Source organism: Molossus molossus, unplaced genomic scaffold (genome assembly GCF_014108415.1).
Source record: "Molossus molossus isolate mMolMol1 unplaced genomic scaffold, mMolMol1.p scaffold_m16_p_16, whole genome shotgun sequence".
Lineage (NCBI taxonomy): Eukaryota > Metazoa > Chordata > Mammalia > Chiroptera > Molossidae > Molossus > Molossus molossus.
Window position 1 is genome coordinate 51,854,419 of NW_023425351.1, and position 24,454 is coordinate 51,878,872.

Below are 24,454 nucleotides of genomic sequence, written 5' to 3' on the forward strand. Positions count from 1 at the left end.
GGGGCAAAAGTAGGTTTACAGTTGTTCACATGGAAACAAATACAATAATTAATATATAATAATACAAGAATAAACTATGTTTTACGTACTCACAATTATAAACCTACCTTTGCCCATCCCTGTATATTCATTCATTATATGTATATATGTGTGTATATATATGTATATACACACATAATAATCCCAATCACTTTTACAAAATTTTCTTCCCTAGTAGAATTTGTTTGGTGTTAATCAAAGACTTTTCAGGCTAAAATGTAAGACTGTTTCACTGGTGTAAGTTCCTTCTGGGATGTTTTATTATATACTTTATTTGTGTTACATACTTCTGTTTTTGGTAAAAATAGAAGCACTGAATTGTAAATGCACCTCAAGATTCGGTATATAGCACTGCACAAACTAGATGGCTGTTAAAGTTACATTTGTAAATTACCAAATGTGGCTTTAAAATTCTGAATGTGTAAATAGTGTTATAATACAGGGTCCTGCTTTCATAATTAGATTTTATTTTTCATTTATACTATGGTAGTAGCATTGTTTTTTAAAGCAAATTTAATGTACAATGATTATTTTTTAATTAATTGTTTTAATACATTTTTAAATTTTAAAAATAAATGTAATGTATAATCATTATTAATGATATTATTTAAAGGATTGACTTTAATATTGCTTGTTGGTTCTATACGTATTTGTGTTTTTAGTATGCATACTTTCTTTTTTATGAAGAATGATATTGTTGAACTTTTTCAGAATTTCCTAAGTTTAAACAAATAATGACTACTCCATGCTAACTGTAATCATATAAAATGTTTAACCCTGCTGTTTTGGCATTTTTCCTTCATAGGGCAATTCCTTCCTAACCTGAATTCCACTGTCTTTGGTGAAAACTACTTTGATAGAACCTACCAGATGCTTTACCTTTTGGTTAAAGGAACCGTACCTGTTGAAATCCACACCACCGCAGTCATATTTGTTTCTTTCCAAATACCTGCTATAACTGAAGATGACTTTTATAGCTCTCATAATCTGGTTAGAAATCTTGCCTTGTTCTTAAAGATACCAAGTGACAAAATCCGTATCAGCAAAATAGGAGGGGAGCGTCTTCGGAAGAAGAGATCCATGGGATTCATTGTTGAACTGGAGATTGGAGACCCACCCCCTCGGTTCATAAGCAATGACACCACAGGTATGCGTAGTACACCTTTCAGGTAGACTAATGTAATTACCAAATCCACACCCACAGATAACCTTGTTAAGGCCTGGTAAGCTTGGCTTCAGGAAATCCCACCAACCCTACATCCTGAACCCTATACGGGCCTAGAGACCCTTTTCCCTGCCCTACTTCTGCAATCCCAACCTATTTTTGAATTATGAAGGAAATTGAGCCTCTATTTTATTATTGTGGCAATGAATAAATTCAACAAAAGGATTTTACCTAATATAAAAGATCTAAGAAGTGACTAAGGAAGTGACTTCACAGCTGAGAGATCAAACATGAAAAGAGTTGGTCAATGAAAAGAGGGAGGTGAGAAACTTCAGGGCTGAGGCGTAGTTGCTAAGAGTTTGGTGCATTAAAAGAATTGGAAAGATCCCGTAAGTGTGCAGTGGAAGGAGCCAGGAAGGGCAAGCTGCTGGAGATGAGGTTGAGAGGTAGGCAGGTGCTAGATCGTGGAAAACCAAAAGCAGCTCTCCTCTTCTTAAGCCGAAGAAGGACTGTGTATGTTTTCCCAAGGAATGAGTAAATCCTTGGAGATTCTGAGCAGAGGAGTGGTGGGATAGATTTCCATAGTCAAGTCACAAATTTACCCAAAAAGTACATATATGTTCTACCTTTGTTCCTATGACTAATCAGCCTCACTAACCATCACCCCTTTCTCTGTCTCTCATTCCCCATACCCTCATTTTCTTGGTATAAGATAAAAATAGGCTCAACTGTTCCTATAACAGGTATCTTTGCTGGTTTCAATTATTTCCTTAGAGTGGCTCCTTTTGGGCATTTGGGTGAATGTTCAGTCTGTAGGTTTCCTTCCTCTCCATTTGTTCAGTCAGTTCAGGTTGGTATCTGAATACCAAGGGGGCTTTCCTGACCTCAGGCCCTCATGGTACCCTCTGCATTTAATAGTCTCTACTACATAATGGGTGGTCTTTGCTCTGCACAAGCCTCTCCAGGTGCAACTGAACTTTCCTGACCTCCTGCTGCTAAACCCAGGTGCTAATTCCCAGCCATGCCATTGTCTCCAGCAGTCAAACACAAGTGCTTTCCCCTAGGCTGGCCCTCTCCAAAAGGATGAGAGCTAGGTTTCTGTCAGAGGAGAATTACCATCCAGCTAATGAAGCTTAAACTTCAAGGCCCTTCACTTGTACAAGTTCCAGGAGGTGCTTTGACTTTCGAGGCCCTGGGAAAATACTCCATTTAATTATGTGGCCAGATCATTGAATGTTATTATAAAAGTTTTAAAAGTACAAATTTTCTGCATTCTTTTTCTGAAAGAGAGGCTCCAAATTGTATAAATTTTAAACTCAAAATCCAGATCTGTTTTATCATTCACTCTCTAGTAGTGTTTTCATTCAACTCGCTGGTTCTCTTATGTGTAAACCTGTGTACTGGGTGAAGCTCTCACCTTCTGCCACTAGGGGTCACACTAATTCCCCCAGGAGGTGTGTTTAACGTTGACTATAGTAGCCACATTGCCATTCTGGAATTCCACCAGTTAGGCAGGCAAGAGGTTCTTCCCTTGTGGGAATAAGCCTGTGGAAAGGTTTGCATGAGTGGAGGGAGGTGCTGATCAACTCTCTTTGTTGAAGGAAGCAGGAAGCACAGGCCTGAGTTATAACCCGTTCTCTCATGATGTTCCCTGCCCTGTCATAGGGACTTCCCTTCATCAGCCCTATAATTCCTTGTGTGTGCAGGGTCATGGTTTTGGACCCAACAGAGCCTGTTAATCTAACCTAAGAGTCGTAGTGGATCCATGGTTCATATACAGATTGCTCACCAACTCAGAAGTCCTGGTGAGCCCTTACATGTATTGGGATCCAATATTTAGCATACTAGGCACTCAGATATCCGAAGAAACTATCATTCATTTCCTATATGTGACATAATTTTCTCACACACAATCCCTCCCAAGCTCCATCCGCTTATAGTAGTTTTACCTTGCTAGTCAGATTTATCCAGTTAGGTTATAAATAGTCTAAGAACATGGAGATGGGTGGAGGGAGAGACAGACCAATGGCATTTTTCCCAGACCTTGGCTGGGATAGGGTTTTGAGTCTCAAGGAAAGCCTACAACTTGTCATGGAGCAACATTCCAGCAGAATGCCGGGAAATGGCAAAAGGGGGTGCATGCAGCACTCCTGCTGGCTCCCCCAGCCTTCACATCATGTCAGGATACCTAGAGGTTGCCAGGTGTCCTAGAAAGGGGTCCTTAAGTACTGACGGGACCTCTAGATAAGCAGAGTCCCGAGGTCAGGAATAAGAGCTCCTCAAGTTAGGGTCTTTGGTTCCAGGTGGCAGTCCACAGAAATGGACACCTTCACATGTCAAATGGTCAGAGTACCTGTTAACAGTGCAGACCGGGTCAGACCTGCTGCGCCGCACCAAAGGCCGGTGAGGACAGGTGGCAGCAGTAGTGGACCGACATGCAGCACTCTTGTACTGCTTCCGTCAGGTCACACGAGCCTGCATGCCTGGGGGGCCGTCTTCAGGAAGGGTGCATAGAGGAAGTGGAGGGAGAGGGAAACATCTATAAGACAACATTTATTCAGAAGAGTCTGAGTCAACCACGAGTCCTTTTAAACCGACAGGAACTAAAATTCCCTAAGACTGTGATTTTCAAAATGTCATATGAGACCTGCTGGCCTAGGACATCACCTCCTTCTTCCTGAGCCTTAATGGAAGAAACTCAGTGATCAGAGTCCTAAGGCAGACACTGGATATGGAAGATGCTGGATATCTAGGAACAAGGGATTGGCAAGGCCTACTGCACACCAGAACATTATCCTGGTGACAGTGGTTTTGTAGGAGATCATTGAACATGGCGTATAGAGAATGGAGTGGAAGAGGGAGAGAAGAGAGATACAAGAAAGCCAGTTTAAAGCTCTTTTAGTAAGTCCACTGATGATGGCTTTCACTGGGGTTGTGACAGTAGGGACCGAGAGATTTAGAAATTGGTAATTGATGATACGGTGTGAAGGAGAGGTGATGAGTGGAATAGACCAAGCAAATGTTCCTGACAAAGAAGTACAGGGAATAGAGGTGCCACTTCATAAGGTAAGGAGCATGAGGGGGGCAGTAAATTTAAGAGCACCTACCAAGCTAGAAAAAGAGTATAGTAACTACAGTATTAAAATTAACCTTGAAAGTCATCAGTGTCCAGAAAAAGTAACCATTTATTAGTAATTTAATAACTATAGCAACTTATTAACATACATACTGTGTTATCCTTTCATTTCAAAATAACACTTAAAAAAATGGTATGTCACAATAGACATGCATGATAGTGCTTTACTTCCAAACAATGACACGGGAAAGCATAAAATAGAGGCATACATTTTTCCCACTGTGCTTTCATTAATTTTTCTTGCATCTTGTATCTACCTTTGTTTCTTCTTTAATTCCAGCTTTAAAACATATTTCACTGAGATTTTCATTTTCCTGACCTCACTGATGTGACTTTATCATGTTAAGCTCATGTCCAATTAGAAATCTGTAGAATTCTATAATGTGGAAGGAGCAGCACAAACTTAAGTGAAAAACTCGCATGTGTTTTCACGATTTCATGTTCTTATAATCCACATGTCATGACACTGTTTCCCTGTAGGTCAGATTCAATTATCTGAACTCCAAGAAATCGCTGCTTCTCTTGGACAAGTTGTTGTTTTAGGAAAAACCAGTAGTACCCTTGGATTTAATGTCTCTTCCATGTCTATTACCAAGCCTCTCCCCAGCCCAATTGATTCTGGTTGGAGTAAGGTAAGAAAACACAACTACCCAAAATGCATTGCAGCTATTTAAAACATTGCTCATTTCTTATTTCAATTTTTTTTTTCTGTTTTAAGACTAATGTAGAGGACACGTCTATCTAATTTATTATTGGATTTTTATATGGTATGATTAAAATGATAAACTAGTTTTAAAAGAAGCCTGTATTCTAAAAAATTATTTATTGGCATAAAATGTGTTTTGCTCTGAATATTTACAACAATGATTCATGAATGTGATCTAGAAGAAATCCTGTAATAATATTTGCACATATTGAACATATTTTTGAATAAATCACACTTAGCCTGTCTAAGATGAGTTTGCTGCTGCATGTAGTGTATCGTGTGAAGACCACTTCATCCCTCATGACCACTCACAGGTGACTGCCCAGCCGGTGGAAAGGTCTGCGTTTCCTGTTCATCACGTGGCCTTCGTGTCCTCCCTCTCGGTGATCACGCAGCCAGTGGCAGTGCAGCTAGGACAGCCATTTGCTCAGCAGCCTTCAGTAAAGGCAATAGATTTGGATGTAAGTTATAACTCAAAACGTTATTTAAGTGGAAGAAGTAAGCTACAAATTCTGGAGGGTGAGCCAACCTCACTCATCCTGGTACACTGGCAACCTGAGGGTGGCACTGCCCCATAGACGTCGGACTAAGATGTATGGATATTGTCATTTACTCTTTTAAAAATGTTCCTATTCCGTGAACTTGCTCCAGTGTCTGTATTTGTGAACTCTTGGTGTAGGAAAAGGTTTCCGTAGATTTTAAATTTATAATGAGGCATTTAAAAAAATAAAGTTTCGCATATCTTATAAAATGAAAAAAGCCTGGGACAGGACAATTAGAATTCTCTATAATTTTTTTTCCTTTAGGGTAATTGTGTATCAGTTGAGATTACTTCACTGACTTTGAAGGCTGTACTAAAGGACTCCAATAATAACCAAATCAGTGGTCTTAGTGGAAATACAACAATTCCATTTAGCAGCTGTTGGGCCAATTACACAGACCTTACTCTTCTTAGAACAGGTGAGTGTACTATTTTGAATCCTCACATATACTATAATTGAACAAAGCATTCCATAACATTCTGGTCAATAAATTATAGAAATCAGAACCCTATACTACATGTTTTTTCAGAAAACATGTAGTCTAGCTTACAAAAATATATTTAATATGCAAAACAAAATAGAAATTAAAATGAGCAATTAAAGAAATTAAAACAAGTAATTTGAGGATATGCATCACAATTATTTCATGATTCATATTTTTTTTATCCTCACCCGAGGACATTTTTCCATTTTTTGTACAGATAGAGTGGGAGGGAGAGAGAGGAAGAGATAGAGAGAGAGAAACATCGATGTAAAAGGGACACATCGAGTGGCTGCCACCGCACGACCAACCAGGGCCGGGGACAAACTGCATACAAAGTACGTGCCCTTAGCGGGAACCGAACCCGGGTCTCTCCGGACCGCAGGCCGATGCTCTAACCGCTGAGCCAAACCGGCCAGGGCGTGATTCATATTTTTAATCCATTTGTGTACTTGTCTAAATTTTTACTAAAATGTATTATCCCATTTATAATGCAAACAATTAACAGATTTTCAAATTAGAGAAAAGAAAGGATAAGATAAGATCATATAATTTTTTTTTTTAGCCTCACCCAAGGACACTTTTCCAGTTTTTGTTCAGGTAGAGTGGGAGGGAGAGGGAGAGAGAAACATCGACGTGAAAGGGACACATGGAGTGGCTGCCACCCGCACAACCCAACCAGGGCCGGGGACAAACTGCAACTGAGGTACGTGCCCTTAGTGGGAACTGAAAGCGGGTCTCTCTGGACTGCAGGCCGACGCTCTAACTGCTGAGCCAAACCGGCCGGGGCAGGATCATATAATTTTAATACCCCATGTAGGAGTTCAGAGTTGGGCTGGAAAGTGAGTTCTCTTCTTTCTGAAATCCAATGCAAAGGAGGAAATACTAGTATTAGCATAATTCATAGTGCCCATCAGATAAACCAGTTGCCATGGAGACTCATAAGTTGCTCTGAGATCAGAACAAAGGTCCCCTATGAATTATCATATAGTATACCCAGTGAATCTATACCAGTGTTATCTTCAACCTTAGTACAGTAAAGGCGGCCATAAATTCCACAGCAATGTTTCTTATATTATCTCCACTCAGGTTGATGGCATAACTCCAATCAGTAAAAGTCTTTTCACTGAGGCCAAAATGATATGTCCAAAAAAACAGATCTCTATTGGTGAAGGATCATAGAGTACCTAAAACAATGAAATGGACAAACCGCTTATGCTTGAGACAGGCTTCCATCCATCTGCTTTCCTCAATCTGGGGCCCACTGAAGACCTTTAGAGACCCTAACTTCTGAGAGGCTGTGTGACGGCACTCCCTCTCCCTGCTACTGTTACTTCCCAAGTACACACACGGCCCTGGCCGGTTTGGCTCAGCGGTTAGTGTGTCGGCCTGTGGACCAAAGAGGCCTGGGTTTGATTCCGGCCAAGGGCATGTACCTCGGTTGCAGTTAGTCCCCAGCCCCAGTTGGGGTCATGTGGGTGGCAGCTAGTTGATGTGTCTGTCCCACATCAATGTCTCTCTCTCTCTCTCCCCCTCTCCCTCTTCCTCTCCCTCTCCCTCCCACTCTGAAGATAAATATAAAAATATCCTCGGGTGAGGATTTATACACACACACACACACACTCACACACACACACATACATACATATGCATACACATAAAGGTCAGAATAAAAGTAAAAATAAAGAGTAAAATAATTCCAACAAGAGTCTGATGTTTTTTATAATCACTAAATATCAACAACTAAAATCATTCCAGAAGAATTTTTTGTTATGTTTTGTATCTTTGTGCTTTCGTGATGTCCACACTTAACAGTCTGGTCTGCCTACCAGGGAGCAGTATCTCAGCCTAGTGCTTGATGAGATCAAATGGCAGTGTGTTCAGCATTGTGCTCTTGGACAAGGACCCTGACTATCCCACATGCTTGCTGGTTTAGGGCAGAGCCAAATTCTTGAGCAGCTAGCCTAACTGGTGGTAGGACTGGGACCCTTTTATGGGAAATGAGGCACTTATAAGAGCCCTGCCTACAGGGAAGGCTGCCCACCTGCCCAGGAAGGTGGGCCCAAGAAGTGCCCTGTGGCAAAGACCCAACCTAGAGACCAAGGACTTCAAACTACCACTTCCAAATAGCAGTGTTCCAAAGTAACCAGAATCACTGGAATGCTAAATCAGTGATATGGGTTTTGGCATTTTATCATGATAACAAAATAGCACTCTTATACAGTAAATTTTATTTGTTTATTTTTGTTACAGATGTTTCTCCTTTTCCCCCCATTGCCACCCTCCTCTCCCTCCCTCCCCACCCCATCCCCAGCTTTGTTGTCCATGTCCATTGGTTATACATACATGTGTATAAGTTCTGTGGTTTATCTCTCTCCCCCACCCCCTCTTCTGGGGATTGTCAGTCTGTACCCTACTTCCACATCTCTGGGACTACCCTGTTCCTCAGTCCATTATATTCCACAAATAAGTGAGATCATATGATCCTAAGCAAAACAAGCCAAGCAGTAAATTTTCTTTCAGGGTTCAAAGGTTCCCTTGGGGTGTCTATCTGACCTGCTATGGAGAAGAGCCACTGCTCCTAATTTCTTTCTTGCTTGCTTTTTTGTTGTTGTTTTTTTCATCAAGAATAGGGCCTCAGTTCCCTGGCTATGGATAGTAAGGATGGTCAAGTGTAGTCTTCTCATCATTATCTTTAGATCAGTTAGCCAGTTTGTAAATGAACCACTTTAAAATTGTAATGACAAAGAACATTCGAGAAAATTAACACAGCGTCTTTCTTGTAACTCTAGTCAGGCCCTCCACAGTTACTGTGGGAAATTCCCTTGCAGATTAGACTGTACCCCGACAGCATGGCAGCGTGCACTCTTCCACTTACAGCTGTATAAAGAGCAGAGCAGGGGCCACCTGCGTGTGGGTTGTGGTTTCTAACACAGAATATGGAGATGGGAACAGGAGGTGAGAAAAGAGTAGAAGAGGAAGAAAGTAAACAGCTGAGACTGTACCTTTGAGTAACTCAAATGAAAACAATATTACTAATGAATATAACATTTTAAATATGTTTACCTAGAAACCTATGTAATATTTAGTGTTTATTTACTGAATAACAAGTCAGCCCAAAATTTAAAGGCTTAAAACAACAATTTTATTTGCTCACAGTAGTGTGGGTCAGGGATCTGGGCAAAGATGGCCCATCTCTGCTCCATGATGTCTGAAGCTTCCGCTGGGATGGCTTCATTGGAGTTATAGCCCTAATGTCTTGATTCTGATTTTTGTCTGAGTTCTTCAGTTTCTCTGTGGAGTGGCTGCTCCACAGGGATAGTTTGGGCTTCCTCATAGTACTTCAGGAGAAAAAACAAAATTCTAAATTCTTTTTTTTTTTTTTTTAATTTATTGATTTTAGAGAGAAAGGGAGAAGGAGAGAGAGATAGAAGCAGCGATGAGAGATAACATCAATTGGCTGCCTCCTGCATGCTCCCCACTGGGGACCTGGCCCACAATTTGGGCATGTGTCCTGTCCAGGAATTGAACCAGCGACCTCTTGGTGCATGGGTTGATACTCAACCACTGAGCCACACCGGCCAGACCAAATATCTAAATTCTTTGCACATCAAAATCATTAAGAAAAAAGACATCTGCCACAAAAATTCAGTTTTTCAAAATGAAAAAAAGGAAAGACAAATGCACTATTGTCATGAATTTTAAGTGATAGAATTCTGTAGAACAATGCCCATCCATCTGAAAGATACAGAACGCGTTGTTGTTTATGAAAGCATATGTGGTTAAGATCTAATTAAATTCTCTCCCTGAAAAAAAAAAATGAAAACAGAAATTATTTTAAAGAAAATAAATAGAAAAAAAACCAGAGGAAATAAAATATCAGGGTTGTAAAAATATTGCAAAGTATGCTCTGTATGGTAATCACTACAGTAGTCTGAGAAGAAATTATGTCAAGGTAAAATCTACGATGATCTCATATTCAGAACTGTGGGAAGATTTAGCATACGGATTAAAAAACATTTGGATGAGCTGTTTATGTTTCACTCTAAAAGGTCTAACAAGTGTTTCCTCAAACTTGTCTACCTGAGGTAAGTAGAAGGGGTCACAATCTTGCAACACAAAGATAGCATCTGACTTAAAGCAAGTGTGGGAAACAGTTTAAAAAATGAACTAAGTGGAGGACATATGAGTGTTGTACTATTTTTTCAACTCTTCTGTATGAAATTTTTCAAAATAAAAGTTCAGTATCCATCCCCACCTCCCCCAAGTGAGGCGGAGGCTTCTCCACTCCTCCGTCAAGCATACAGGGCTGAAGGAGAGGTTCAGCTCCTGCACCTCCCTGTCCCTACTGTCCCTCATTTCAAACAGCCTCTTTCCAGTCCTGGGCACTGGGAGGGCCCTGAGCAGCAGATACTGATGCTGCACTGAGAAAATCTACCCAGAGTGCCCCTGCTCATAGTCGATGGGCAGATCGAACTCATGGAACTTGGAGACCCTCTCTGCACTTGTTTATACCGACACCAATTTACTCCTAACAAACACACTTTGTTAGGGATTCTACATTATTTTAAGTCAATGAAAACCCAATTGGAAGTGTATGGAAAAATAATAATATAAGGAAGTCAAACACCACGATGTTTTTTTCCCCCTCCTAGGGAAAAATTATAAGATTGAATTTGTTCTGGATGATGTTGCCCGGGTGGAATCCAGGGCTTTCAGCCTCCCAGCGCAGTCTGTCTCCGGAGGCGGCGGCGGGGGCAGCGGCACAGCGTCCATCGGGGGCACAGCTGCCCAGATTATGGCTACAATGATTAGCTGTCTGATGGGGAGAGTGTTGCTCTTGGAAATATTTATGGCTGCAGTTTTGACTTTGAACGTAAATCTAGGTAAGTACAGTTTGTTTTTTATGTCACGAATGTCTGCACTACTGAGCTACCAGTAAATGTCTGCTTAACACAGACAGCGCACCACACTTGGGCGGGTAGCACTGTGCACTCAACCACAGGTCGCGGCCACTGAGAAAGTAGCATCTCCAGAAATGTTACTCACTTTACACAGCGGCACAGAAGGACGTGGGGAGTGAGATGTGCAGGTAACGTCAGGACTCTTTTTCAGTTACAAGGGGGCGGAAGCTCAGCGAGAATTGCTTTGGGCAGTAAAGTGAACTCACTCCACTGAGAAGTCCAGAACTAGTCTAATTTCTGCCACAATTAGACCGAAGGACTCAAATGATGTCTTCCAGGACTCTCTCTCTTGCATCTCTTGGCTTCATTCACGTTGGTAGTAGATCAACTCCCAGGCTGTCCCCCAACACCATCACCCTTCATGGCAAAGTACCACCAGCACCTTCATGTTGACATTCTCCCGGCCCAGCAGATCTTTTCCAACACTTCCAACAAATGTCCCAAAGCTCTGTCGTTGACCTTGCTTAGTCACATGCCCACTCTTGAGCAAATCACTGTGGCCATGGCCTGAGCCCCATGGACTGAATTGCTGAGAATGCTGGCGGTGTGGTTTCACGAAGGGAAATCAAAGTGCTAGTGCCAGAAGACACAGGCATACAAGGGAAAGGAATATTAGCGAGATTATTAGCAGAGAGAGGTCCTTATGGGCTAGAATAATTAGAAACAACTGTTGATATCACCCCAAAAGCAGGTTTTACAGATGTGATTACAAAAAAATGAGTAATATGCAGAAATGGAGGGAAGGTGCTCCAGAACAGGGATGATAGAAGCTAAGAAAACAGTGAAGACACCTTCAACTATTCATGTTTTGCAGGGAATTCCTCATCACTGCCTTCCAAATGTGCTTCTCTTCCTGCTCCCCCATTTCAGTTAATGCAGTGCCACCTTTCTGACCTCTCAGGTTGCCATTTCTTAGACTTCTCCCTTTCCTTCAAGCTCCACCTCCCTCAGGTGCTCTGAGTATGTCCAACCATATGTCTCATCTATGTCCCTCTTTTGAAATCTTGCTGCTCCACTTATAACTCTTTGACTTCTCACTTAACCTACTACAATAGCCTCCTGAATTCCCTGCTTCCAAACTCTACGATAAGTTAATTCTCCTCTCCCTTGGTCTCCAAATGTGCTTTGTTTATATCATTAGTATAGCCTTTTGTAGTGTACTTGTCTTACACTTGGATATTTTCAAATCTGTCTTCCTCAGTAAATAGTGAGCACTTACAAATTAAGATCAAATGCGTATGTATTTTGGGTGCAAAGATGTGGTCTGATTGATTTTAAATCTTTTTTTAAATTAAAAAGAAAACATTTTTATTGATTTGAGAGAGATAGAAACATTGATGTGAGAGGGAAACATCCATTGGCTGGCTCCTGCATGCCCCCTACTGGGGATAGAGCTTGCAACCCAGACATGTGCCCTGACCAGCGATGGAACTGGGGACCTCTTGATGCAGGGGACAATGTCAACCAAATGAGCCACACCAGCCAGGGCTGATTTTAAATCTTAAAGGGAGGATAAATTCTTCCCTCTGACTTAGGAGTATTGTAGGCAAATCATAAAGAGCTTTGATTGGCAGATATTAATCCATTTGCAGTTAATCTAATGGGAGTATGATGGAGAATTTCTGAGAGATTAATGAAATGAAAGTATCACATAAGAAATACTGATAAGATTTATATGAAACCAGTTCTGGAGATTCTTTGCACAACAATGTGAATCTACAACTGAAAAATGGACAACTTTTAAAAATTGTTAAAATTGTATGTTATGTGCATTTTACTACAATTAAAAATAAAATTTAAAAAGATCAATATTGGTTTACATAGAAACAATACAGATCTCCAAATATCAAAAGATGTTACATATTGTATTATAAGACACCTAGTTAGATTCTTATATTTGAGTAAAAATCAAAATTATAAAGTAGATTTAGGAAGAATTTGAGATGGGGTAATATTTTAGAAATATACTGAGGTATTTCAAGTAGTAAAAGCCAAGACTACATTTTAAATTTAAATATAAATCAGGTGAGGATCTAGGGATACAATAAGGCTGGTTCTGGAAGTAGCAGAAGAAACTAGAGGCTGGGGCCTCAGGAACAGTGATCAAACAGGAAGGAATAATCCTTCCTTCCCTGCTATGGCAGAAACTCATTAGGAGCCAGCTGTCAAGGGAGAAGCGTGGTATGAAGAGACCCAGCCCTAGCCTCTTGTAGCTGAATACTGCAGGGTGGGTTTGGAGCCAAGGAACAATATGACCCCTCACAGGTTGTATTTCTGTGCCAGTTTTCTTATCTCCAGAATTTTAACAAAAAAAATACCAGTTGTCTTTTTTATAATAGCGTGACAGGTATTCCTTCAGGAAATTCTACTTTTAAAGTCATTAGTAAATGATATTGTTTCTTAATATCTTTTTAGGACTTTTTTTTCAGATAAAGTTAATCAACAGCTTCTCCTTTGTTACTAAATAATCTATCATTCTTCACTTAAGACACAAGATGCTTTAAAACCCATGGTTTTAGTCCATTCAAGCTGCTATAACAAAATACCACAGATTGGGTGGCTTACAAAATGCAGAAATGTATCTGTCACAATTTTGAAGGCTGGAAGTCTGAGATCAGAGTGCTGCTGAGTCACAGACTTCTGCCTGTACCCTTACATGTCAGTAGGGGAGAGGGAGCTCTGTGTGGTCTCTTTTGTTCGGGCACTAAACTCATTCATCATGAGAGCTCCCCCCACCTGACATTTAAGAACCTCCAAAGACTCTCTCTCCAAATACCATCACATCAGGCATTTAGGTTTTCAACATATGAATTTGGGGGGAGGGGAGGACACATGACTATAGCAACCATTAATGAAGTGAAACTTTATAACTGTGAATTCTGAATTAACAATATTTTACTTTTAAGAGAGTCATGAAGTGCCCTGGCCGGTTTGGCTCAGTGGTTAGAGCATCAGCCTGCAGCCCAGAGAGACCCGGGTTTGGTTAGTTCCTGCTAAGGGCACGTACCTCTGTTGCAGTTTGCCCCCGGCCCTGGTTGGGTCGTGTGGGTGGCAACCACTTGATGTGACTTTTTCACATCAATGTTTCTCTCTCTCTCTTCCTTGCTCTCCCTCCCACTCTATCTGAACAAAAAATGGAAAAATGTCCTCGGGTGAGGATAAAAAAAAAAAGAGAGAGAGAGAGAGAGTCATGAAGTTCCATGAAATAAAATGACAAAACTTGAATATGAAAAATACAATGTATAAGCCCCACTATTCTCTTCCCACTGCTCCACAAAAAGAGTGCATTATTGATTCTAACATTAAATTGGTAAACTTTGAAATACTAATATTCATATACTACTTTTGCCCTATTAACTATACTACTTAGACAAGTTAAAATTAATAAATATTTTAAATAATATTCTACATTACTATTCCTTTTAAAAAATGCATTTGTATGTTTTACTTTTCAGGAAGCAACTGAAGTGCTATTCTGAAGAACAGGCTGGAAACAAAAACAGAAGAACTGCTTTTTTTCTGAGCTGTTTTATTGCCCAACAAGAAGTCTATAGCATTTTCAAAAAATATGCTAAAAATATTTTTATAATCTATAAAATGTAATAATTAGCTTTAATCATAAAAATCGAATTTCTTCAAAATACAATTTTCTTTTGATTCCTTATATGTGTATTACTTATTTCATTTTTTAAAACTTTCATAAATCTTTTATTTAGAAGCAGATATGCCATTTTCTGGATGCTATACCTACTAATCATAGAATCCTTAAAATATTTGAAGGAGCTGGTCTAGTTTTGACTTAATCTCTTTAGATCAGACTGGAAGCACTTTGAATTTTTGTACATATTGAGGGATCTGACTTCCTCTATCTATTCATGAGGCTTTGATCCCCAACGATCTAAGCCATTCTAATTTCTAATAATTTGAGGGAAATGAGATTTAGATCTTTATCAGACTAAATTGCTGTTTTTCAGATCCACAGTAATCCCAGGAATTCTAGATTGTTCTGGATTTGGGGGCCTGCCAACTGCTAGCCAGTATTCTAAGAGTTTTCTTGGTGTCTCTGGAACAAGTTTTTGGAATAAGTCTAAACACCTTCTCTGATTACTTCTCCTTCCCACTCAGAAATGCCACTTCTAAGAGTGTGACCTCCCTCAATCCCAGGCTACACCAGAAGAGACACTTAATTTCAAGAGGATAAAATTGGAGAATGCAAAAAAGCCACAGGTTAATGTAGTGAAGTTAAGTAGTAGAAGCTCTCATACCATAAACATTGTACTTTTCACTCTGATTTTAAATGGAACACTTATTTTGGAGGAAGAACTCCCAATAAAGGCAGTGCAGTCATGTCCAAAGCAAGTAGAGATGATACAAAAGTTACCTTCCAACAAGTGACATTCAGCAAGCATTAGGAATAGCTGAGAGAATTCAGTTAAGTCCAGACCTTTTCCTTCTGTAGACCATCCTAGAATATTCACCCCAGGTCATGGTTAATCTTGCTTAGCAGGAAAACTATAAACACCAGGTGGTAAATCTAAATATCTTTGGATAAATTTGGCATCTCAATCAGTTGAACACACATCTATTTAGCATCTACTAGATATCAGGTACTCTAGTGAGAAGACTACAAAGAATAAGATGCCCTCTCTGCCTTCTAAGAGTTAATAGGGTAGTTGGGGAAATAGTATTTGAAAAATACTAAGAGTGTGACCTCCCTCAATCCCAGGCTACACCAGAAGAGACACTTAATTTCAAGAGGATAAAATTGGAGAATGCAAAAAAGCCACAGGTTAATGTAGTGAAGTTAAGTAGAAGCTCTCATACCATAAACATTATACTTTTCACTCTAATTTTAAATGGAACACTTATTTTGGAGGAAGAACTCCCAATAAAGGCAGTGAAGTGGAATTTAGTTTTTTAACCGAAAAGAAGTATCAATTCGGTAATATTGATACAATAAGGTGTGTGAGAGAGAGAGCGAGCTGAGGGTGCTAAAGGCACGCTTGGCTGGCAGAGGGGACATCCAGTGAGGATAGAGATGGATGGGGACAGCTTCCAGAAGATGATGTCTGCGATGAATGTTGAGGAATAAAGCATGAGATTAGCCAAGGAAGAGTGTCCCACAGGAAGGTGTGGTGGCAAGAACAAAGGCCGAAACACAACTCGATAGTGAGTACTGTGAAGGCAGGGACGCTCCCTTACTCAGCATGTCTTCTTGCCATCTAACAAAACGTCTGGCACTAGTAGATGCTGAGTTGGTGTTTAATGGATGAAGCACGGAGTGTGGGCAAATCCGTAAGTGGTCTGATGTTGCTGGAGCACTAACTGTGACGCGAGGAAAGCAAGAGAAAAGACTGGAAGGGGAGAGCAGTAGTCTCCTGTGCCATGTTTTCAGAGGAGCTTGGGTTTATTCTGTGCGTCCCAGGGATGCAGTCTTGACCAGATGTCAAAACAGAAGTTTTGGTTTCAACAAATCATAAAGGGAGGTACCAAACAAAGATGTAAAACTTTTAAAGTAAGTGGCCTAAAAGAGTAGATCAGAGGAGGATTTTTGAAGAGCAGTTCTTTGAGATGACTGTCCTGGGAGGCCCCAAACAAAGGGGAGGGCATGAAGGTTCTCGCTCCCAACACCACGTCAAGAGAAACAGACTTAAATTAGGCCCCAAGGAAGACTCAATAGGGGGTTCCCTGAGGTTTGGGGCACACAGTGGATTGGTGTCAGCATCAGAATTGATTTATCTAATCAGAGAGTAGGTGGCTGATGCAGCTTGCGGCAGCCGAGTCTTGGGTTGCAATTTAGGAAGTAATTGTCCCAGTTTGTTGGGCAAAGAATATATGTGCATCCCTGGAACCTGATGTGGGCGGGGTGTGTGTGTGTGTGTGTGTGTGTGTGTGTGTGTGTGTGTGACAGAGACAGAGAGGAGTAGGAGAGAGAGTCTGTAGCTAGGACATCTGAAGTCTTTTCCAGCAGGGCTGCCTGGAAGGGAAGGAGACTGCAGGAAAAGGAAACTTCGAGAGGACAGCAGAATGCCTCAAAACTACAGACAAAGTCCAAGCAAACAGCTGGAATAGAAATAGTGTCAATTTTAAAGGATCTGCAGGTAAGAGGTCTCTGACAATGAGGTCTGCGAAGAACACATGGAAGTCCCTTCATAAGGAACATCTTTCATGTCCAGAGATCATTGATACTTGACTAGACTATACCACCAGTGAAGTGAGGACTGATATACTTCCCTAAGTTCCAACCGTGGAGGGGCAAAAAACCTCTACTAATAAAATGGGGAGGAGGAGAGACACCCAACACACTCCATTCTGTGATGGGAAATTCTTAAAAATCAGGTTTCCTAATGCAAATCCAGGTGACTTTCCATTTCATGATACTTACTTTCGGTTAAAAAACTAAATTCCACAAATGCAATGATAGCATCTACAGAACAAATTTCTACATTGGGTTCTAGAGTAGATGCAAAAATCTTCACCTCAGAACACTGCGAAAGCCACAGAATTGGATACCATCTGTAGTCTTTCCTTAGCTCAAATTTTTATTTGTTTTGTTTTTAAAATGTATCTTTATTGTTTAAAGTATTACAGATGTCCGCCCTTACCTCAAGTTTTAATTCGGTCCACTGGAAATTTTTGTCAAAATATTTCCAGAGATTTTTAATAAAGAAGTTTTCTAATACAAGTTATTTGAGAGAAAAAGAAATTTCTAAAACTTTGCTTCTTAGCCACAGACTTTGTTAAAATGTCTGATTTAACTTTAGGTTTCTGGCTATCAGCGTTTATAGCTATTATAGCATATATCAATAAATGCTTATGCCAGACAAATTACAGTTTTAACTGCTATTCTTTTTAAATGCCTGACTTGTTAAGAATCCATGGGCAATTGGCTTCACAGCACATTCATTCATAAGCTGGCAACTTTTAAAAAATAATGTTTCTCTGAATAATGCTGTCATGTTTAAATTTTTAAAAATACATTTTAGTGTAAGAAGTAGCTATTTAGCTATTGAACAAATCATAAAAATACTGTTCTATCCAGGATCTGAAAATGCATCAAGTAAATAAAATAAATATAACATTCCTGTTTGGTCAATGTAAGGAACAGAGAATCAGGAGGTAATATTTTCCTGTATTTCCAATAAAAATATCTTGTACTACTGTTTCTACTCTTTTCTAAGCGCCATCACCTTCTGATCATTGCAGTGACTTCTAGGTAGTCCATCTACTTTTACCTCTTGTCATTTTATCCAAAAGAGTAGGGCTGTCTGAATTGCTGCTGCTGCTGCTGCTGCTGCTACTATTATTAACAATAAATTACAGATTTACCACATGCTTACTAAGTGCCAGACACTATGCTTAGTATTCTACATGGACTCTTTCCTTATAACAACACAATCACTTTATTATCCCATTTTCCAGTGAGGAAACTTGAAATCTAAAAAGAGTAAATAAAATGCCCCAGTTCACAGAACTTCTAATGGTAAATTGGGATTCAAACCCAGATAACCTAACTCCAGAGCTCCAACATTTAATTGGCCCCCACTTCCCCTCAGACATGGGAAAGTATTCCATTGTGAAGACAGCTTTTAGGAAAACATATTTATGTTCAAATTATAAGTTTATGCTTTTCCACCTCTGTGCCCTCAGGCAAGGTCTTAGTCTCTCTTATTCTGTTTCTTCACCTATAAGATGTGGAAAATATCAACCATGCAGTGTGGTATTTGAGGACCTATGATAGCATATATATAGCAGTTAGCAATACATATATATATATATATATATATATATATATATATATATGTATTGCTAACAGGTGGCAGACGCTCTGTAAATGTAGCCGCTCCTGTTATTTTTATGACCATAATTTTGCCCATATATGTCAATCATATATGGCCAAATAAACCATTAGACTTTTTATTGCACCAGAGCAGTGCCCAGTATGTAACAAACGCTATGTGAGTGTTAATTATTAGAATCTTTGGTTGGGCACAGGGCCACCTAGTAGAACAGAGACTCTTTCCCAGCTTCCCTTGAAATGAGGAGTGACTAACTTCTGTGCAGTGAGATATGAAAAAAAGAAAACAACACCAACAACAAAAAAAACCAGAGATTATCTTGCAGCATATTCTAGGAACTTTCCTTCCAAAGGTGGCTATTGTTCACCCTTTTGCCCTTCATCCTTTTCTGTTTTCCCCTGACATGGAGCAAGACGCCTCTTTGGACCAGGAGAACAAAGGCCAGCCCTTTCGGGGAAGGGTTGGGGAGCTCTGCTGAAAGCATGGTTTCAGTGTTATTTGGCAAGGATCCTAATTTTAACTGATATGTCTCCTAGTTTCATCAGATGCCTGAGGTGGCAAAATGTGAAAGGAAAAAGAGAACAGAGAATCCTTCCTGTAGGGGGTGGTGGGCAGGACAATGTCAGGGCAGGAGGAGTTTAAAACACCACATACATCTTTGATATTATTACCTGTATCACCAAAACAGAAAGCTTAAACTGGACCTGAATCCATTATGTATTTGGTTTCAGAAACGTATCTGAAACTGTTGGAGGATCATACTTTTTTCCATGCTCATCAGTGGGCATTTTCTGCTTTCTCAGGATGACATCAGCTGGCAGGGAATGTCCAATCTCCAGTGAAAGAAATATTAAGATTTATTTCCCCAACTTCATGTTCCGAGAGAGTAGCTACAGACACACCATGTAAGACAAAAAGAAAGGAGCCTGCCATAAGGGTTGCAATTGGTACTAGAATACTTGTGAGCACTCTGACCAGCTGCAAACCTCTTGCCATTTTACTTGCAGGCCGTAATACACTACTCTAGTTATTATGATCAGATGATTCTATGATTGGAAAGCTCCTTCTGAAAAAACTGGTCTTCCATTAATTCTATTTACCAATGACATGCCAAGTTTATTAGAGAAGTTCCTTTATGTTAAGGACTGTGTGTTCTTTTAACTTCTCGGACAGGCTTAGCACACACTGTGCCCATGGTAAGTGAGAATAAACTGTTTAAATAAACAAATAGGCAGCATAATGAAATTCTTCCTCCACCAGATTTTCGAGATAAAGAAATCCTTCCAAAATATTACAGAAATTGCACTTTATCCTGACTTACTGACTTAACATTTCAAATAACAGTGTACTATAAAATTCATACCCAGTTATAGACCAACTAGTTATGGTTGCTATGGTAATGGGCTCAGTGCCTATGAGCAGAAAAATTGATTCCTTTGGGGCAACATATTTATGAGTGTGTCTGGCTACATGGCAAGAATATTTCCTTTGGTTTTTCTTTAGAGTAATTTATGTATTTAGGCAGATGATTCTTTATAGATATACGTTCTTCCTAGGAAGAGAGAAAAGAACATATTTTTATGCTGAAAATTTCTAGATTTAATTCTCACTTATAAAGGATTTAATTTCAAATAAAAACACAGACAGATATATTTCATGATGAGGAGGCAAGTTAATTTTAACTGTATGAAACATACAGTGTATACAGACAAACACCTTTTTAACAAGAACTGCTTCTATGTCTGATATTTTAAAGGGCCAGAGGTGGTCAGAGGGGCATCCAGGAGCAGCAGTTTGAAATGGAAGAGTTTAAAAACAACAATCAAGACATATTTCCTAAGTGAATTTGAATTGATGGACAATGGCAAATATCTCTTTATTTTGAACAAGACCATTACTATGAAGAGTCTTTGTTTTAAAAATATTTAAAATAATCATACAGCAATTTAGAGGAAGGGGGAAAATCCAAAATACTATTTAGGACATCATTATGATAGTCCTGGTGTGCTAAAATGAAGAAAGAATGGAAGAAAGTTGGCAACACAAATTGTTATGAGGAAAATATCCCATGAGTAGTGAGAGAATGTGCAGAGAGGGAGGGGGAGGGTTGCAGGTGCTTCCTGTGTAAGAGATGCTTTTCCCCCTAGTGTCTTTCAAGCAAAGGGGCAAAGGGGGTGGGGAGATGTACTCAGATCATAGCTTCAAAGCTTAGTACTCCCTGCTCTTTTCCCCTTTTTAATATGTTATAACAAACATGTCTATTTTCTCATTGCTGATGAGATAATATTCACCATTTTTTCTTGTTGTGGCTAAAATAAGATTCTACTGGACTTAAAGATGATATACCTGTATGCCCGAAAGCTCTCATCAGTGTCATTGTTTTCAAGACATTTCCACATATATTATGCCACTTACTTTGTAAACTAAATCCGTAAGGTTAGAAGTATTAATCAAATTTTGCAGATGAGAAAACTGCATGTATATTTCAGGTAAAAGCCACGATGTCCACCATACTGTAGCTGAATGGATCAGGCTTTCAGTGTTGGTTCAGTGTTCTTTTATTCAAGTTTCTAACCTATGTACAAGATAAAGCATGTTATAAACTATTGTTTTATATTGATTGTATAAATCTCAACACGTTTACCCTTAGAAATAATAAGTGGCCTTAGATTACCGGTCCTAATAACTCATAATATAGCTGAATTACATTAGAGCTCTAATAACAATGTAGACATTAGCTGAGAGGTATGACATTACTGAACCTCACTACTGGAACACAGGAGTGAAAAGTTTGCCCCCACCCCCCTTTTCATTTGAATTCATTTCTAGTAAAAGATATCCATTACTTTCCTCCATTCCTATCCAGGCCTCTTTTGAAAGGACTTGGTTAACTCTAATTGTTCTTATCTTGAGTGTTCCCATATTTAGCAATAAAAATGACTACTAATTGAAGATAGTAGGTAGTAATATTATGATGAAAAATATTTATTTAAATGCTTTGTGGAAAGTTAATTTTCTTTTAATATAAAAGGAATAAAAACATTGCTTCAAACCTTTTGGTTTCTCTATTAAGCAACTGACCCTAACTATTAAATGATAGTTATGATACTAAAAAATAAATTATAATTCTCCAGAATATTAAAATGTATTATATTGAAAGCAAAATTCTCTAGAATAAAAGATCAATAAAACAAGCCATTAAAATTATCAGATAATCCTTTGTTTTCAAATGTATCTGCTCAAAGCTGTCACTTGATGAGCTGCAAGGCTGTTTTGCTTGATCATGAAATGAATTTGACTTTATGATCTGTATTCAACTGTGAACAGCTGCTCATTAATAAAAAGCCTTTAATGTCCAAGTCAGAACAGCAGGTCTAAAATTGTGCTTGAGGAAAAAACCATCGCTTTAGTGAAAAGCCAGGGAGCTGGGTTGGGGGAGATCTGGAAGTATTGGGCTGAGTTTGCAAGGTCTGTCCTACCTCCTGGGAAGGGATGGGAGGTCAGTTGACAGGACAGTACTGAGTCCCAGCTGGAGAACTCAGAACAAGGAAGCTTAAATAGGCTCTGAACTGGAAGAGTAAGTGGTGGAAGCTGACAGAATGAATAAATCAAGAATAAATAAATCAAGCTGGCAATTGGTGATAGGGTAGAAGCCAATCATAAGCCTTTAAATGGGCAACATGAACTTGACACAGAGCAGGTAGAACTATACCCCATGAAGTAGGGGCAATCTAAAAAGAAATCTTTAATGCATCAGGTTGTATCCCACATGGGCCTCTCACTTGACATTTGGTAATTCCTCCACCCTCACTCACCCCACACCAAGCCTTGGGCAGAGGACAGGACTTCAAATTGCACACTGTTATGAGGTGGTCCCCAAGCAAGATTCCAAAATACTGGCACTTGTAACCCCCAATTAGGGGTTTACTACTTAACATCCAGACCTGTGGGTCGAATGACCCTTTCACAGGGGTCGCCTAAGACATAACAGTAGCAAAATTACAGTTATGAAGTAGCAACAAAAATAATTTTATGGTGGGGAGTCACAACATGAGGAACTGTATTAAAGGGTCGAGACGTTAAGAAGGTTGAGAACCACTGAACTAGAGTAAGGATGATTTTAAAATATTCTTTTATAGGTATTTTTAAGGTAAATTTCAAGTGTACAATCTTCAGCAAACTTTTGTTATTGTGTTGTGAAACAAGTATTCACTACTTGTTTCTGTTAAATTATATACTTTTTGTTTTGTTTCACTTGGAAATGGCACATTTAATAAAGAAAACAGAATAATATAAAAAATAAGACAATATCATAGAGATATTACAGTTTGGAGCAAAGATATAAATTTCTAAGGAAAAACATTTTGAAAACATGTTTATGTCAGGATGTAGGCTACTTTGGATTATTGGATGTCTGGACTGCAAAATCATTTTGGAAATTCTTAATTACTGGAATTCTGAATTATCTGAATTATTGTTTGAAGAGATTAAGGGTACTGCAGGTGTTTCAGGGACTGTAGAGGGTTTAGTGGATTCAGGGAGGTGTAATAACTGGGAATGAGGAAGTAGTGTAGTAATAGAGGCAGTATAACAGCTGTTATCTGTGAATGTTTGCTCTGTGCCAGGCTCTGAACTACAGCTTTGCAAGCATTAGCCATTCCACAAAATAGTAACTATTATGGTCATTTAAAATATGTTTGTATTGATTTTAGAGAGAGAGAGAGAGAGAGAGGAGGGGAGAGGGACAGAGAGAGAAACAGTCGTTGCCTTAAGAATCCTGACCAGGGATAGAACTGGCAGGTACCTGGAAGGACACTCAACCAACCGAGCCACACTTGCTAAGCTATTATGGCCACGTTATTGCTATGGAAACTGAAGATAAAATAACAACCAAAACTATGCAGAATCATTTCAGACCAAGAGTCATAAACATCCCCTTTCTTCTCCTTTTGGGAATAAACAAGTTAAAGTATTAGGAGAAATGTGGTACAGATTGGAATGGGGTCGGTGTGGCGGTTCCAGAAAGTTAAGTGGGTAGATGAGTGCAAGTCAGGGTGACAGAACACAGGTAGGTGTAAGTCCAAAGTGGCAGAAAGAGTGGAACGCTGGTTGGGGAACAATTTGCATGAACTGCTTTCAGCCTTTGATCATATATACTTCTATCCTCCCTCACCAGTCTTTTTGCCAACAGTGGCGCAGATAATTTTCTGAGGGCCCCCTGCCCACAATAGCAAAGAACTCTAGCCTTTTAATGGCGCACAGGATAAAAAGAAACAAAAATCAGGCTTCAAAGATTAAACCACAGAAAGAAAGAACACCCTAGTTTGGAAGAATGGCTAAACTAGGCTGCATTCGGAGAAGGGCCACTTAACTTCCAGTTAAAGGGAATTCAATAAAAATCACCTGGAAGAGTCTAAGTCCAAAATTCAACAGCGTTTCGCAGCCTTGGGCTGGCAGAATGATTGACAGCTGGCCTACCCACATTCAAATCATACCCAGACAGCGGGGGTGTCCTCCCCTTCTGTTATCTAAACACTGCTTCCCCTTGCCCCAGAGGGTCGTGGGTACAACAGTGAGGGGCATGGCTGGGGCAGAGGCACGCCGCAGAACGCAGGCCCACAC

At 39.6% G+C, this 24,454-nt stretch overlaps 1 protein-coding gene across 4 annotated transcripts in view; it reads left to right on the forward strand.

Annotated features, from left to right (window-relative positions):
* PKHD1L1 (PKHD1 like 1) overlaps window positions 1–14,586 on the forward strand; it is a 140,467-nt gene extending 125,881 nt beyond the window's left edge. For all 4 annotated transcript variants that reach the window (XM_036264471.1, XM_036264470.1, XM_036264472.1 and 1 more), the window contains 6 exons: window positions 845–1,186; window positions 4,821–4,972; window positions 5,361–5,507; window positions 5,853–6,006; window positions 10,725–10,955; window positions 14,489–14,586. In XM_036264471.1, coding sequence (XP_036120364.1) covers window positions 845–1,186; window positions 4,821–4,972; window positions 5,361–5,507; window positions 5,853–6,006; window positions 10,725–10,955; window positions 14,489–14,499 — 1,037 coding nt within the window. In that variant the 3' untranslated portion in view covers window positions 14,500–14,586. The remainder of the gene's footprint in view (window positions 1–844; window positions 1,187–4,820; window positions 4,973–5,360; window positions 5,508–5,852; window positions 6,007–10,724; window positions 10,956–14,488) is intronic.
* Window positions 14,587–24,454: the final 9,868 nt, after the last annotated feature.